The 17,949-nt window shown below is 39.6% G+C and overlaps 1 protein-coding gene across 3 annotated transcripts in view; it reads left to right on the plus strand.

The window, feature by feature from the left end:
• The window catches only part of CFAP44 (cilia and flagella associated protein 44), a 151,481-nt gene extending 135,956 nt beyond the window's left edge, over positions 1–15,525 (plus strand). For all 3 annotated transcript variants that reach the window (XM_086675417.1, XM_086675416.1, XM_086675418.1), the window contains 7 exons: positions 1,390–1,500; positions 3,126–3,256; positions 4,535–4,651; positions 5,690–5,891; positions 9,626–9,786; positions 11,637–11,771; positions 14,929–15,525. In XM_086675417.1, the coding sequence (XP_086531543.1) occupies positions 1,390–1,500; positions 3,126–3,256; positions 4,535–4,651; positions 5,690–5,891; positions 9,626–9,786; positions 11,637–11,771; positions 14,929–15,120 (1,049 nt within the window). In that variant the 3' untranslated portion in view covers positions 15,121–15,525. The remainder of the gene's footprint in view (positions 1–1,389; positions 1,501–3,125; positions 3,257–4,534; positions 4,652–5,689; positions 5,892–9,625; positions 9,787–11,636; positions 11,772–14,928) is intronic.
• The last annotated feature ends 2,424 nt before the right edge of the window (positions 15,526–17,949 follow it).

Raw genomic sequence — 17,949 nt, forward strand, 5'->3', positions numbered from 1 at the left:
TTGATGGACACTTGGGTTGCTTCCATATCTTGGCTATTGTAAATAATGCTGCAATAAATGTAAGGGTGCATATATCTTTTTGAACTAGTGTTTTCATTTCCTTTGAGTAAATACCCAATAGTGGAATTACTGGATCATATGGTAGCTCTATTTTTAATTTTTTGAGGAGTCTCCATACTGTTTTCCACAGTGGCTGCACCAATTTACATTCCCACCAACAGTGCAAGAGGGTTCCTTTTCCCCTGCATCCTCACCAACACTTGGTATTTCTTGTCTTTTTGATTCTAGCCATTCTGACAAGTGTAAGGTGATACCTCATTGTGGTTTTGATTTTCATTTCCCTGAAATATGAGTGATGTTGAGCATCTTTTCATGTGTGTCTGTTGGCCATCTGTATGTCTTCTTTGGAAAAATACCTATTCAGGTTCTGTGCCCGTTTCTTAATCAAATTATTTGGGGTTTTTTTGGTGTCATAGAAGTTCCTTATATATTTTGGATGTTAACACATTGTTTATATCATTTGCAATATCTTTTCCCATTCACCATGTTATCTTTTTGTTTTGTTGATGGTTTTCTTCACTGTGCAAAAGATTTTTATTTTGGTGTAGTTCCAATAGTTTATTTTTGCTTTTGTTTCCCTTGCTTTAGGAGGAATATCTAGAAAGATGGGTTTTTTTTTTTTTGCCAGTGTCAAAGAAATTACCTCCTATATTTTCTTCTAGTAGTTTTATAGTTTTAGGTCTCACATTTAGGTCTCTAATCCATTTTAAGTTCATTTTTGTGTATGGTATAAGAAAGTGCCTCCCCGCCCCCCCCCCCAAAGAAAGTGGTCTAGTTTCATTCTTTTGCATGTATCTGTCCAGTTTTCCCAGCACCATTTATTGAGCAGACTGTTTTCCCCATTGTCTATTCTTCTCTCCTTTGTCACAGATTGATCATATAAATGTGGGTTATTTCTGGGCTCTGTATTTTGTTCTCTTGATCTAGGTGTCTATTTTTCTGCCAGTGCCATGCTGTTTTGATTATTATAACTTAGTAGCATATCTTGAAACCTGGGATTGTGATACCTCTGGTTTTGTGCTTTTAAGACTTGTTTTGGCTATTCAAGGTCTTTTGTGATTCCATACAAATTTTGGGATTATTCATTCTAATTTTGTGAAAAATGCTATTGGTGTTTTGATAGGCATTGCACTGAATCTGTAGATTGCTTTGGATAGGATTGTCTTTAACCATTTTAAACTCTTCCAAACATATTGACTAAGTGCCTGATTTCTCTGTTATTTTCCTAATGACCAACTCATTGGAAAAAATACTTTTTTTTTTAAATCTGGGATTTAGCTTAACACAGGAACTTCTCTGCTTATTAACAATGCCTTCCTCTCAATTTAGATGAAGAAGAAGATAGTGATGAATCAAGTGAAGAAGAATCCAGCCTAGAGAGTGATGAAGATGAGTCTGGATCTGATGATGAGGTTTTTGATGATTCTATTTGCCCAACAAGTAAGTTGGAAAAAGCCATGTGTTCTCTGTGAAATGTGGAGATGGACTGACCATACCAAGGGGGTCCTTTTTTGGTTTCTCAGTTGTCTCATAATAAAATTTAAGGCAAGACTGGTTTAAGTTGTATGAAGTATAGTCAATGATTATTTATTTATTTTTTTTGGCTCTCTGGATGATTTATTTTCTTTTCCCTTAGGCAGCCATTAATGAATGACAAATAATTTGCAGATAATTTATAGTTTATTCACAGTCAAATTATGCAGAAATTTTCATTTTATAGAGAAATGATCGATTGTACTGTGTGTGTATATTTTTAATGAAGCTTTCCCATTTTGACAAACCCATTCAAATTTTCTTTTTTTACTTTTATTTTTAATTTAGTTTATTTTTAACTTATCAATATATCATGATCACCTTTATTTTTTAAGCCTATTTTTGTTTATTTTTGTTTCTTTTTAGTATATGTGCTGCCGAAGCGAGCACCTTTTGTTTCTTTTTAATATGAAATTTATTGTCAAATTGGTTTTCATACAACACCCAGTGCTCATCCCAACAGGTGCCCATTCAAATTTTCATATTTAAAATCTGCTTTGTATAAGGGTACTTTGTACCAGTTTCATGGAGACGCTTAGTTTATGTTCACTGTTTTCCCTGGTAAAAGCAGTCTGAAGCAGCTAGACCAATATTCTTACAGTCTCAATAGATGAATAGTCCAGTGCAGGAAAAACAGTTTCTTTTTGGTCTGAAATTTATCTTCCTAGCCATTTTATATAAATTTTAAAGTTTCATTTCAAATAAAGTTTAAATCTTGTTTTAATGTTGTAAACAAGAGACTTCCTAAAATCACATGCATGAGTGAAATAGAGCTCAAAAGATTAAATACAGCTTATTTTACAGCAGGATTAAATGGTCTGAAAAAAGTCTCACAGCTCGTCTATTAGTGGTGGAACTAGGGTCAGAACTAAGGTTTCTAAATTCTATTGTAATACTCTTATTTTCACATTCTTTATCTATTGCTTGGTGTATAAATGTGGCTGTGATGTGATATAGTGGAAATTAATAGAGAGATAATGTGAATCCCACTGTGTCACATATCAGTTACATGACCTCTCTGAGACTTAGGGTCCTCACCTATAAAGTAGGAACAACAGTTTCTACCTTGCAGGGGCCTATGAGTTTTGAGTGAGATAATGTGCATAAAGGGCTTAACAGAAAGCCTGGCTCATAGTACTGCTCAGAATGTCAATACTGTATCATAATTGCTATCATGATTACTTATACTATTAATAATTTCCACCTGGAACAATGGAGCCCTAAGTGTAGTCATTATTAATTCTTTATTTTTAAGTTTATTTATTTATTTGGGGGGGGCACAGAAAGAGAGAGAGAGAGAGAGAGAGAATTCCAAGCAGGCTCTACACTAACACCATGGAGCCCAAAGTGGGGCCCAATCTCATGGACCATGAGATCATGACCTGAGCCAAAAACAAGAGTCAGATGCTTAATCGACAGAGCCACCCAGGCATCCTGGTCATTATTAATTCTGAAGCTCCAAAGTCTACACTTCTAAACTTACCACATTCTATAGCAATGGGGCTTCTTTTTAATTTTGACTGTCTTTTCAGATTGTGATGTGGGTCTTTTTGAACTGGCCCTTCAACTTCGAGAGAAAAGGCTGGACATCGAGGAGTCCTTAGTTGAAGAAAAGAAAATTATCGATAACCTCAAAAAGGAATATGACACACTATCCAAAAAAGTATGGTTGTGTGCCTACTTGTTTATCCTTTCCCAACATGCTGTTTTTGTCCTTCCAGCTGCAGTACTGCCATGTCATAGCAATGACCTAAGTTAGGACTTCTCTCCAGAGAAGAAACATTTTAATTATTACATTTTAAGTGTTTCCTCTTCAAGTGTATTTGTGGTGGCAGCTGTTGCCCTTTTGAAGACTGGATTCCTTTATCTAAATCACTGACCTCTAAACTTTTTTTAATGTTTATTTATTTTGAGAGAGAGAGAGAGTGCATGTGCACATGTGTGCCTATGAGTAGGGGAGGGGCAGAGAGACAGAGGGAGAGAGAGAATCTCAAGCAGGCTCCATGGTGTCTAGGGGCTTAAGCCCACAAACCATGAGATCATGACCTGAGCTAAAAGCAAGTCAGATGCTTAACCAATGGAGCCCCCCAGGCATTCCTAAACTTTTTTTTACTACATACTTGTATATGTAAAGAAAATTGTGGAGCATGTATCCCCACAATAAATGTACATTTATTTACAAATTATATTCATGAATTACTGTACTAATATATTTTGTACATTAGATAACATTCACAAACACAGAAATGAAAAAGAATAAGATAAAAATAAATGGGAATGGAAACTGGTCTTTCTGTACCCCATTACATCACTTTGTTGACCCTCTGGGGTGCGTGCATCCCATGTTGGAGACCATGCAGCTAAACTGGTATAATTATGTTGAGGGATGGCCGCCTTATTTGCTCATTTTCCCTCTTAGATACTCTTTTCTAGAGACACATCGCTTAAATCATATTCACAAATATTTTTAATAGATTGTTTCTCCTCTTGCAAATAGGAAATGATTTGGAGGATTTTCAAGTTTTTTAAATGAAGAACATGCTTTATGAATGCTTTAGTTAGTAGTTTTGTTGCTTTAAATGGGCTTTTTTCCTTTCATATATTGAGGTCATTATGGCCAAAAGAGATTCCCACCATTTTGACAAAGACATTCCATGCCAAGTGCTGCTTTTCATGCAGCAAATAAAGGGAGATGAGGATAGGCCTTCTGAACTTTTATTCACAACACCTTTACAACCTTGGGGATATAGGAATGATTGAAAAAGTGGTGTGGATCATGACTTAGCAGAAAGAAAATAACATACATTTCTGGGCTGCAAACTGGGATCATTCATTTAATCACAGCCCAGGTCCTGCTCATCTCCCAAGATGTCCTCCTTTATCACCTGAGGTATGTGTTTGCTGGTTCTTGCCCACATTTCACACATGGGGCTTTCCACAGGTAAAAATTGTGGCAACTAATCTGAATGCAGCGGAGGAGGCCCTGGAAGCTTACCAACGAGAGAAGCAGCAGCGTCTGAATGAACTGCTCGTTGTGGTTCCCCTCAAGCTCCACCAGGTGATGGGTCTGGAGTGGATGCCCCGCCCCATCTGAGCAGAAAAGCCACCACACCCAGGCTTTTTCAGGAAAGATTCACAGATCACTAGTGGAAAGAAGTGCAGTCCTTTGCTGAGAATTCTGCCTGAATAATGACACTCTAACTTTTCTTATCCATTCTCAGATTGTTATGAAAGAGTAATAGCCAAACACAGGTATTTCCCTATGGCCCATTATGACTTCAAAAGTCCAATTAATTGTTTCAGTCTGATGAAATGAGCAGCCTATGACTCAATTTGTTTTTAATTTATCTTTTTAGTTTATTTATTTTTCTAGTAACCTCAAACCCAATGTGAGGCTTGAACTCACGACCCCAAGGTCAAGAGTCACATGCTCTTCCGAGCCAGCCAGGTGCTCCGAATAGCCAGCCAATGACTTAAGAAAGAAACGTCTTAGAAGTTGAAATCTTGGATCTTGTGTACAGGTCACTTTTCACACCATCTTTAAGTAGACAAGAACTAATGGTGCAAGAATTATCTTAACAGCTGCTTGTTAATGAGGAAGGGCAAGACAAAAGAAAAACGTCCTTTTTCTTTTTTCCCTCTTTGCCCATTTCCACACTCTATTTGAATTACAACTTACATTTAAATGCAAAGATACATATCAGAGAAAAGGCCTATCAGGTCTTTTGTCAGGTAAAGAGGGAAAGCTGTATTTTAGAAGGGAAGCCTTAGATCAGCCTCACATATATTTTGTGTAACCTGACCCAAACTGGATTAGCCATATAAAGCAATTTGTCTAATATCCCCACCCTGAAATGCTTGTTCCTTGGTTATGCAGTAGACATTAGGCATAGTCTGTGGGAAGATTTGCTGTCTCTAAAGGGACATAATGTGGCTTACTATCTGAAGGCAACTTCCTGCTTTCCTTTACTCAGTAGTGGGAATGATAGAAGTCCAAAGGCAATGACCTAAAACAAGGGACAGAGAAGGAAGTGCTTTCTGTGATCTTACATTTCATTCGGTCTTTGTTTTTGTTTTGTTTTTGTTTGTTTGATAGATAGAGCATATAGTGTTTGGAGAAATACCTAATGATCTTTCTGGAACCTTGGTCTTTTCTAACCATTCCTTGGGACGGCTGCAAGAGCGAATCAGACAGCTTCATGAGGAAAATTCCAAGCAGCAAAAACTCAACAAAGAATGCCGGGAGAGGCGTAAACAGCTTATCCGAGAAAAGAGAGAGATGGCAAAAACTATAAGCAGTGAGTAACTAAACCCATGGTTTATCTAGCACTATCTATTGATAAGAGAAGGAACTATTAAGTGACCATCTCCAACTCTGAAAACAGTAATAATCACAGAATCAGAACCACTGAGAGCAAGGAAACACCTTCTCGTCTTCCTAGCTGCCATCTCTCCTCCTATCACTGAAGCGTCCCCCTCTTGTTTTAAAAGAATGAGTCTTTTCTCATAGAAACTGTTTCTCTTAAGTTTAAAAGGTTTTTTGCATGATGAAATATAGAGTAACATGGTAACTGTGTGCTAACAACCAAGCTTAAGAAATTAAAACATGGAAGGGACAACTTAATCCCCTTCTCTTTCCGATATTATCTGCTATCCCCTTCCCCAGGGTCAACTGGCAGGTAAGTACGCATGCATATCTATGTATCCACACATAATATATGGAATCTTGTGCATGTTTATAACTGTACTATATTGTTCATATCGTTTTTCAGTTCACTTTATTAAACCAATTTTTGAGAGGTATCCATATTGTTATAGATAATTTATTCACTTTAACTGCTGCTACCATATTCCATTATAGGACTTGGAAAGAATTTATTTCTTCAATCTTCTGTCGATGGATATTTAGGGTATATCTATTTTTTGTGATTACGGAGTTAGAGTAAACCTTCTTGTACACCTCTCCCTGCCCATGTGAGAAGGTGAATCCCCAGGACCGGGGTCTCTGGTTTGTAGGGGGATTATGCATTTTCAGCTCTCCTATATATTGCCAAGTTGCCCTCTAGGGTGGTTGTACCATTTTATCTCACTCCTGCCTCTCTCCTCTTCCCCAGCACTGTGTGAGAATTGTCTAGACTCTATATTCTCAGGAACATTTGATGCTGTCAAGTGTTAATATTTTTTTGCCAGCCTTGTGGATGTTAAATTGTGTTTCACTATGGTTTTTATTCATGTTTCCTGGATTCTGGTGAGGTTGAACATCTTTGCATACATTTATTGCCATTTATTTGTGTTTCCTTTTCTGTAAATTGTCTGTTATATACTTCGCCTATTTTTTACTTCTATTTCTTGTTTTCTTATTGATTTTGGGGAGTTCTTTCTGTATTCTGTCTTTGTCCATTAAGTGCATTTCAAATTTCTTCTAGTTTGTGAGTTGATTTTTTTACTTTGTTTAGTGTATCTTTTTTGGGATATAGACATTTAAAATCTTAATATAGTTAATGTTATCAAATTTTTTTTTTTTTGCATTGTGTCTATGTGTAGGTCTTAAGAAATCCTTTCCTGTTTTGTGATCATAAAGATATTTTGTCTACGGTTTCCTCTATTACTAGTGTTCTTCATATTTGCATTTTTAATCTATCTGGAGTTAAGGTGGTTACTATAAGATGTACAGTATAAAGAGTACTATCCTTTAAAAAATACTTTTTGTAGTATTTGATATATGGAACATGAGTGTAAGTTGTGAATTTTTCAACTTTAAAAATAACAATATTGCCAATACTTTACTACTTTAATGCCACAGAACTGTACAGTTGAAAATGATTAAAATGATACATTTTTCTGTTGTGTATTTTACCACATTTGAACTATATTTATATTTTTTAATTTGAAAAAGAAAAAATGGGAAGACTATGGTGGTCAACTGGTCAACCAATCCAAGTTGCTTGGATTTGTAGAGGCCAGTTTCCAATGAATGTTGATGGTTCTGCCTTCATGGGTGGCTGGATTATAAAATTAAAAAAAAATACACATTAAGACTCCAGGTTTAAATAACACTTATTTGAGACGCAGAGTTTTCTTAGGTGTAGGCCTTCTCATGTACTTCACATTCCTCTGGCTTCTGTAGCTCATGAATATTGTTTATATTTGAAAGTGCTATTCATCAAACCAAGGAATAAGCTAGTATAAAAACAAGGAAAGAAGCTTGTTTCCCTTTGGGTAACTCTCAGTTTGGGAAAATGTGTGAAGATGAAATGAGGTATTCAAATTTTCAGAATGTGAATGGAAATAAAAGGGAATAATCTGTGTGATATAAGGTTTTTCAGCAACTTTCAGTTCTTCTCTCACCCATCCCCCGGCCCATTTTCTGAAAAGCAAGTTGTGAGTCTGGTTAAAGACTGATCTGAATCTGAAAGTAGAACTAGGAATGGGTTCCTTTTCTGTAAGCCAGCAAGCAAAGGCTTAGCAGTGATGAGAAACACCACAGTTGGCTTGCTGTTGCCTTCTTTCCTCCCCAGACCCATGGACAAGAAGAGGGGAGTCTAGAACATGGTGATGGGAAGAGGTAAGTTCATTCACTCCATTCCAAGGATGACACAGCTCTAAGCCATGGGGAATTCATGTGGTAAATATTCCAGAAGGCTTTATGTCTCTAGTGAACACTAGCTGACCTGAGTAGGAGAAAGGCATAGGCTGGTTCCACAGAGAGAATGGCAAGGACCAGAGTCCGTGTCCTAGTACATGAGGCTGTCCTGAGAAAGGGCATTAGCCGAAGGGAGTCAAAGTTCTTACTGAGAGGCAAAGCAGGCAGCCACAGGCTAGCACACATGTGCAAATGTTCTAACCTTAATTTTTGTATCACGGATTATCATCACATTACACAAGTCACTGGGAACCCTACTCACATAGAAGTGAATAACCCCTCCCTGGATAGGGCACAATGGCAGCCGTGGTTACACCATTATATTCAGTCATAACAATGATACCAGAATACAAACTTCTGCACTGTAGCAGAATTGTATCATCTCATTATACTTTTGAGCCTTCAGACTTAGGGGACAGTCTGGTGATTGAGAAAGTCTTGTTACGAGATTTTATTTTCTGGGGGAGCTCAGACCCCACAAATGGAATTTTCTCCAGATGTTCCAGTGTTCTCATGTTGAGAAAAGGCAGTAAACAAAAGTAAAATATATTGCATGTTAGATGGAAATCATTGCTAAGAAGAGAAATTAAGAAGGAATTGAAAGCAGAGTGCTCAGGTGAGTAGGGGCCAGGAACTGCTCCCTGGAAACATGGCTTACCTGGTAAGGTGTGGTTTTCCCTGGTTAGAGGATGAAGACCTGCTCTTGGTTACCACTTCAGGACTGAGTGTATTGGAAATGAGCCTTTCACCCATCTCACAACTTGCTTTCAGAAAATGCGCTGGGGAGAGGGAGCCATGTGGTTATTTGGGAAGAGCATTTCAGTCAGTGGGAACTGAGAAGGAGTGAGCCTGGAATGTTTGAGAAGCAAACAGGAGGCCAGTGTGTCTGCAGTTAATGAGGAGAGAAGTATAGGAGGAGAGCAGGAGGTGGGGAGAGATCACAGGGGCAGGACAGACCTTGTAAGGCCTCATGAACCACTGCAGTGACTTTAATTTTTACTTGGAGTAGGATGGAACTTTTCTTCTAAGTGCCTTCTCTGTTCCTAACACTAGATGCTATAGAGATCAGTAATAAAAAAAAAATCTGAAGCATCCCTAGTCTAGTTGGGGCCCATTAACAGTCTGCGGAGGGACACCTCATAGCATGTAAGCCAGCGGGGAAAGCGGAGTCTGCTTTACACAGGATTTTCAAGTAGGTGCAAACACAGGAATGGGCATTGTAGGTGAGCAAAGGAGCAGGTAGAGTCACAGGAAAAATCAACTGGTAACATAAAATCCTTTACCATCCTCTTGCAAAAGTTGTTCTATAGAATGTTGTTGTTACTGGTATTGTTCATTTAATAACCATGGAACTACTGAACAACCTAAGACAGTGATGTCTTCTTTTAGAAATGGAAGAAATGGTCCGTCAGCTAATGATCAGCAAGTTTGGCCGTGTGATAGACCTAGAAGCCCTTCAGACACTTTCTGTGAATACAACGCTTGAAGAGCTAAAGATCAAAAAACTTCGAAAGGAGCTATCAAATGCAAAGGAAATGAAGATGTGGGAGGTAACGGATGGGAGGACAGGTGACCCAACTTGGTCGAACTTGGGTTGAGGCAAGAAATGCTGTCAGTGGTTCCCATGAAACATCTGTGCAGCCAGAGATGATTCTGTGAGCCCCACTTGGCTCCCCCATGATATTAAGCCTGTCTTGCATCCTTACCATTCATTTAGTTTAAGGGACTTGCCTATCTTGTGCTAGTGAAAACACCAGCACTGGGTTTTGGGGTCTTAAGTACATGGACATACGATGACAAAATGGCATGGATGATTACAAAGATGCCACTTTGAGGTCTACATTAATGTATAAATAAATGTTCTAGCAGTGTTAGAGATGGAACTGCTCTGCTCTGAGGGTCCCAATTATATTATTCCCTATTGCTTTTGCATGCTTTTAGTAGCTGGAAATTAGAAAACATCTCTAAGTAATAAGTTCTATAACCAGGTATGGGCTATTTAGCTGGTAGGATCTTAGAAGATGTTAATGCCTACATTGTTGCCTGAGCTATGAGATGAGGCAGTGCCCCAGTTATAGCCAGATTCAAACACAGGAGCTTTTATAAAAACTTTGCAAGTCCCCAGATCACTGTGACTTCTCCAGTTTCCAGTTTTACCTCATCTGTAGACAGGGTAGGAGAAGAGGTTCCTAGTGCTATCTTGTCTCATCTTTGCTATCCAAGATTCACCACAATGCTTTGAAGAAGCAAATTACTGGAGCGTTCATGTCAATGGGACTGGTTCCTTTCAGGGGAATGCCGGAGATAATAGGGGCAACTTTTATGATATTAAGCCTGTCTTGCATCCTTACCATTCATTTAGTTTAAGGGACTTGCCTATCTTGTGCTAGTGAAAACACCAGCACTGGGTTTTGGGGTCTTAAGTACATGGACATACGATGACAAAATGGCATGGATGATTACAAAGATGCCACTTTGAGGTCTACATTAATGTATAAATAAATGTTCTAGCAGTGTTAGAGATGGAACTGCTCTGCTCTGAGGGTCCCAATTATATTATTCCCTATTGCTTTTGCATGCTTTTAGTAGCTGGAAATTAGAAAACATCTCTAAGTAATAAGTTCTATAACCAGGTATGGGCTATTTAGCTGGTAGGATCTTAGAAGATGTTAATGCCTACATTGTTGCCTGAGCTATGAGATGAGGCAGTGCCCCAGTTATAGCCAGATTCAAACACAGGAGCTTTTATAAAAACTTTGCAAGTCCCCAGATCACTGTGACTTCTCCAGTTTCCAGTTTTACCTCATCTGTAGACAGGGTAGGAGAAGAGGTTCCTAGTGCTATCTTGTCTCATCTTTGCTATCCAAGATTCACCACAATGCTTTGAAGAAGCAAATTACTGGAGCGTTCATGTCAATGGGACTGGTTCCTTTCAGGGGAATGCCGGAGATAATAGGGGCAACCTAAAATAATTTTTTGAAGCAGTAAGAGAACAAAGAAAGCCATTAGGAGACCTATGGCCATTCAAGCTGGCTACCTTGAGGATCATGGGCCGAGACTGGGAAAAGAACAATATATGAGAGCTTGCTGTTTCAATTAATGTTCTTCCTTTTAAATAATGAATAGCAGCATTCAGTATGCACACTCATTTCATTCTTCAACAATAAATCGGTATCTATCTTATTTTTACCTATTTTGATCCTTGAGCATACCTACATTCTGCTTTTCCCTAATCAAATCAGAGACAAGGCAGTTGGCCCAGGTTGCATCTTAATATTGATTTCTGATTAAATTTTTCCATATGCATGTTTGTTGAATGGTTTTGATCAAATCTGGACATGCATTTTTCTAATTCATCTCTTATTCACTTAATCCATTTTGCATCTTCCTGCCCTGGCAGGAAAAGATTGCTCAAGTACGATGGGAGCTGATGATGAAGACAAAGGAACACACCAAAAAGCTTCATCAGATGAATGATTTATGTACCGAAAAGAAGAAACTTGATTCTCGATTGAATACACTACAGAACCAGCAGGTATGTTACTTCTTTTCAGACCCTTTATCAGAGTTGGGGAAACTCTATAAAGGTAACTATTCACAAGACTATCAAGTACTGGAATTTAAACAAATTTTGATCTCAAGACCACGTCCAGCCCACCTGGGTCCTGGAGGACATGAAGTTGCTGGTACCTACTATATAAGTGAGTCTGAGGGACTGGCTTTATTGTATGCCATTTGGGTGCCATGAATTTACATATGTATTAACCTATGGGGTTTGCCTTGGCCCTGGTGAGATGAGATTTAGGTACAAATGACACCAATATAATCCCTAAATTTGGTGTTAAATACCCATTTCCAATATTTATTTCATTTGATTTAAAGTGGGTATCTTTAATTGTAGGATCTCACATTACCTTATTAAAACACTTATTACTTTGTATGGCTTTCACCTTGTTCTTACATAATTCTTATTCAGCCTGACATAATACATAGTATATGGTAGATAACTCTTATTTAATACAGGTTCACCTGATTCAAGGTTCACCTAGGTGAGGTACCCTCTAGCAACCTAACACATACACGACATATTTTGATTTTTTAAATGTTTTTTATTTTTTAAAGTTTTTTATTCATTTTGAGGCGGGGAGGGGCAGAGAGAGAAAGAGAATCCCAAGCAGGCTCTGCACTGTCAGCATGGAGCCTGATGTGGGGCTGAAACTCACCAATCACGAGTCATGACCTGAGCTGAAACCAAGAGTCAGACACTTAACTGACTGAGCCACCCAGGTGACCCATAGGACATATTTTAATATATATGTCATATTCTTATAATAGCATCTGCAAAAATGCCCATTGTTTCTCTTGGTTTTCTTTGTTTTGTTTTCTTTAAGCATACTGGAAATGGTTTAAGCCAAGGGTTCTCTAAGTGTGTTCCCCTGAAGAACAGTGTAAACATCACCTGGGGAATTTGCTACAATTGCAGATTCTTGGGCCCCATCTGCAGATCTGAATCAGCAGCATTGGGGGAGGCGCCCAGTCAACTACATTAACAAGTCTTCTAGATGATTCTGATGCAGGCTAGAGTTTAAGAATCACTGGTCCAAGCACAAATCTAGAAGAAAGAATGAGTAAGAGGACTTGGGAGGCTAATAATTGGAGATTCAGTATGAGAGGATGACCGGAATCTGAGTATCAAGGGCCGTTTAGCCACGCCCTTGAGTGAAGAACAAGATAGTGTTCCAGAAGGTTAATGCCTAAACAAGACCTTCACAGAATAAGCAGTCATAAACATTTTGTTGACTTTATGTGCTTTGATAAGTCTAGACATGTTGGACAGAAAAGAGTTTGAGTAGAAGATTGGTTGAATGGGAAAGGAAATTAATAGTATATGTCTCTTTACATAGCATATACATATCTTTATATACATATTTTTACACATAGGCATACATACAGCAATAAAGTAATACATTGTACATGTAAATGTACATTCTCTTTACATAAGCTGTCTCATACTACTACTCTCAAAATATTACTTTCCTAAGCTCAGAGTAGTTAAGTAACTAGCTCAGAGCTAATGCATGGTGCTTAATTTCTTGGTTTGCTTTTTTGTTTTTGCATGGTGCTTAGTTTTTAAACCAAGGACTGTCCACCTCCAAAGTTGACTTCATTGCTATCATTCTTCCAACAATCTAGGCATGAATTGGGATATATAGATGGCAAGAACAAAAAAGTGTCAGAGGACATTTCAAAGTAAGAATAGCCATACTTTGAGTGGATACAGTGAGGAAAATGAGGGAATGTTAAGGTGACTTCAAAGTGACTAGGTGGGGTAACACCAGGAGTGATGACAGCATGAGCTGGTGCATAAGGTTAGCTACAAGTGGCCCAAAGCCCTCATGGAGAGTAGCTGAAAATAGGGGCTCTTTTCCTCACTTAACAAGAAGTTTGGAGAAGACATCTGAGGGTTTTAGGCTTAGTGGATCTGTAACACCAGGGCCAATACCTCTGATTCCTTGTGATTCTTTGAAGTTTCCTTCAAAGTCACATGATGGCTGCCTCAGCTCAAAGCTTCGTGTCCGAATGCAAATGTCAGCCTTTCGGGTCCCTTTCACTAAGAAAGCGTTTTCTGCTTATATCCATGTGGCCACCCCTAGATGGAAGAGAAACTGGGGAAGGCATATTTAGCTTTTATAGCACATAGAGTAAAGGTGGGCAGGGGAGACGAGGCAGAAGGTATTGGGTAACAGTAACCCCACTTAGCTATGAAGTGAGTCTGTAGAGGTAATGGACAAAGCATGGGCTTTTGGCTTCCGGTAACCCAGTTCTCACCCTGCTTCAAATCCTTAGGAATATAGTGACAAGGCCCAGTTTAATGAATCTCTTGGTCTAGTGTCCATATCTGTGAACTGGAATAACAGCTTGTTCAGAGTTGTGAGGGGAACATGAGATAGCACATGGAAAGCACTGGGCACAGAGTGGACACTAGAGAATTGCTATCTTCCTCCCTTTAATGTGCCTTCAAAGTCTATTGAGCCCATACTTCTATAACAAACTCTGGGACGGGTGGTGGGTAGTCAGATCGAGGCCCGCCGGCCTTCTCTCTTACAGGCACAGGATCTTGCAAGACAGGCATCAAACAGGCATTTAGGTTGAACCATATGAAACCGCTACTTTTTGAATCCTAAAAAAGGAGTCTCAAATAGAAGTTTCAGAAGGTTCAATGTCATAGTCACAATGATATATAAGGGATGTTCTGAAAGAACATAGACCAAGAAGTCTTTATCTAGTCCACAGGATAAAGGCCTCCCTAAAAGTGATGTCTGAAGCATGAGCAGGAGTTGGCTGGACAAGGGGAGGAGTCAGATGAGGAAATAGAGATTTCCTTTTTGGAAACCAAAATATAGGCTGTATAAAAAAAGGAAGTGCCTTGTCTTTCATGGTTGCAGTGCTGAGCCCTCCTCAGTAGGAATGATGGATAGCTAGCTTAATGGGACTTGCATTTTAACAGTTACTCAGTAGGCCAAAGAAACACATTTCTAATGGTGGAATTTCAGTGGAGGACTTGAAGGCCCCTTAAATTAAGGAGCAATGGTGTTTAAATGGACGGTAGGGTCTGCACTACTAACATTAGGATGGGGAATTTTTCACACTCCAAATGATGCTTAAAGCAGGGAGGTGTTTTCTTTCAACAGGGCAATGCCTTCCAGGGCCCTCGGAAAGCAGACATTGTGGCGAGAAAGAAGGTCACTGAACTGATCCAAGTCCAGGCAGAAAGGATCTTGGCCTTAAAGGAAGAGATCGCTCTTTTGCGTAAGAAAGGTGGTCTTATCCTCCCACCCATTCAGCCTCCACAAGAGAAGGAGATGAAGCCCATGGGCCTTTGAGTTTGCTTTTTTCTCCAATACATCCCAGATTTCTGACATACACCTTACCAGAGAAGTTCCTTGCTGCCTGCAGCAGTCCTATTATTTTTAAGTCTTATCTAAAAGTCTAAGACCAGAGCCAGTTATATAGTATTAATAATTTTTCTCCAATTTGGTTAGCTTAGCACAGATGACCGCAGCCAACATCTTATTTCCCATGGAACTGAACCATTTTAGATCTGTTTGGAAACTACTGGATTGAATATGCAGTCTCAGAGAAGGCTGTATCTCAGCATCTGCGACATATCCTGTTTTGGGAAATTTGTTTGGTTATCTGAATTTTTAGCCATCAGCAAGGAAAAACTAGCAATTTGTGAGAAAACCTGTGTTTTTCAATCCTTGGAAAATAAACTCTGATGTTAAGTATTCTCTGAGAGGATGAAAAAAGAAAAGCACAAACTATTCTGCCAACAGTATTTTAGCATAAGAAATGCAAATTAGGATTCTGACATTGTTAACTTCACAGAGCAGTTATTTGGGAGCTCAGGATGCAGGAAATGCAGACAGAACAGATCCCTTTGGATTGGCAGGAAGCAGGAGACTGCCCAGCTTCCTGAATCACGCCTGGCGTCAGCAAACTCCTCAGCTCTGAATGGAGAAGAGTGGGTTTTGCAAAATGGTCAAGGTGGCTTTTCTCTGTAGATGTTTGCAGCTCTAACAGTATTCTAGGTATGCCCAGTAGCTTCTCATGTCCTATGCCATTTTTCTATTTCTGATGTAGATCCAGAAGTAAGGAATGATTACATAACGCTGAGAGACCATCTCTAACAATCACTTTTGATTGTGCATAATGTTCTGAACTAATTTGAGAGTGTCCTTTTCCGTTTGGGGGTAAGTGGTCATGGGAATTCATGGCTGTACCCATCTAAGAATGATGTGATATTTGGATTCCCATTAGTAAGAGGGAGAACATAGCACTTTAGATCCAGTGTTCTGTGGGTCCATGTTAATGAGCTATCCCATTGAACTGTCCCAGAATAGAAGTTGGTCACAGAGAAGGAACAGTGAGGAAGGCAGTATTGCATCCATGCAGATGCATCAGCAACATCAAATCTTCCTAACCTGCGACTAGCCTGATCTGTCTCCCAAATTAGATAGGACTCCTTTCCTTTCAAAGATTCTTTCATGTTCCTATTTAAGAGACGCGAATAGTCTGTGCTTGTTGTCTGTGGTGTAGTAGCTTATCTACTGGAGAGCACCTTCCATCATTTTCTCTGCTGTATGCCCTAAACTGTGTGCGCCTTTCAAGCGTTTAAAAAGTGCTACTCGTGAGGGTTTTACCTGTTTACTGCTGCATGAAAATTTCTCCCCCAGACATTGCTTAAAACTGCTTATCTCACCCAGTTTCTGAGGGTCAGGAATCTGGGAGCTGCTGAGCGGGCTGTTTTGGGCATGGAGTCCCTCAAGAGGTTACGGTCAAGCTGTGAGTTGGGGCCGCAGCCATCTGAAGCTTGGCTGGGGAGGCAGGGCTCCTTCCAGCCTCACTCGCTTGGCTGTCTGGCTGCGGGCTTCCGCTCCTCACCCAGCTACCACAATGAGCAACTGCCTGGATCAAGTGCTTGGTCTCCGAGGAGACGCCATGCCCTAGGTGGTAGTGAGGGCCAGGGGAAGTTACGTAATTTCCTGGGCCTCATTTTATTATCCAACAAATGAAGGATTTGGATAAGCTCTAAGTCTCTTTCCCATTCTGAAGTTCTGTGATTCTAACTGCAGCAAGAATGACTTTAGAGTCTGTGGGAGAGCCATGGCAAAGACTCCATGACTTTTTCGACTCTGTAAAACCAACCAGGATCGTTACCGTTTTTCCCAAATCAAACTGGACTAAACCATCACTAAGTCCACAATATTCAGGCTTTTATCCAGTAGGCAGTATAGTTAACACTCAGTTTTTATTTTGAATTGGACAAGACCTATAGCTAGCTTTAGTTTCATTTCTACTTGACTCCAGACTCAGTCTTGAATCTATAGTTACGTATAGCATCAGAGTCTTTGGGAAGTTCAGCTTCAGCTGTGGGCGAATAACTTTCCATTCACTCCTGCTTCCCTGATCAAACGGTTCTCTGCCTCTGCCTCTGTCTCAGAAAAGGCTGCCTTATTTCTGTGAGGCCAAAATCTGTCCACACTGAGTCACCTGTGGGTCAACTGCTAATGTAACTTGGCAATTTTGAACCCTCGTCCATTGTACCATCACAAACCAAAACTGGGAGAAAAAGCAGCTATGGAGCGCAGCCCATCCATCACAGTTACCCACTGCTGCTCAGTCTGGCTGTCTTGTCACAGAGGACGGCCATGCCTGGAGAGGCCTGTCGGCCCTGGGCGGGGCTCTGCACCCCTACCAGCGCCTGCCTTCTAGATCTTACTCCTCCTTTAGTAAATTATACAGCCTTTGTGGGCTGAATCAGACTTCTAAAAGGCACTATAATAACCTGAAGAAATAGATATTGAATTTCAGTGTATTTTATAAGCTACTTCATTTTCTAGGCTACAATTTAGAGGCCTCACAGCCTTTCCTCTTTTCCTGCAGCTGGCTGAGGTAAATACACATATTTATCTCATTTAATGTGCCTTGGAAGTGTTTTTTCTTTCCTAGGACTATTTTGGGGAGCTAAAGTCATTCAGTATTGTTATGGTTCCAGGGCTGCGTAGAAAGCAATTTTATGTATCACTTCCACAAAGTTCACCAAAATTCACTTTGACAGCTATTTGGGATCATCAAGGAGAGAAAAAAAATTAAGCCACTAAGCTAGGAGGTGAGTTACAGTCCAGATCTGAGACGCCCTGGATTGAGTA

The sequence above is a fragment of the Puma concolor genome, chromosome C2 (assembly GCF_028749965.1).
Source record: "Puma concolor isolate L17-30 chromosome C2, mPumCon1.1.hap2, whole genome shotgun sequence".
Classification (NCBI taxonomy): Eukaryota; Metazoa; Chordata; class Mammalia; order Carnivora; family Felidae; genus Puma; species Puma concolor.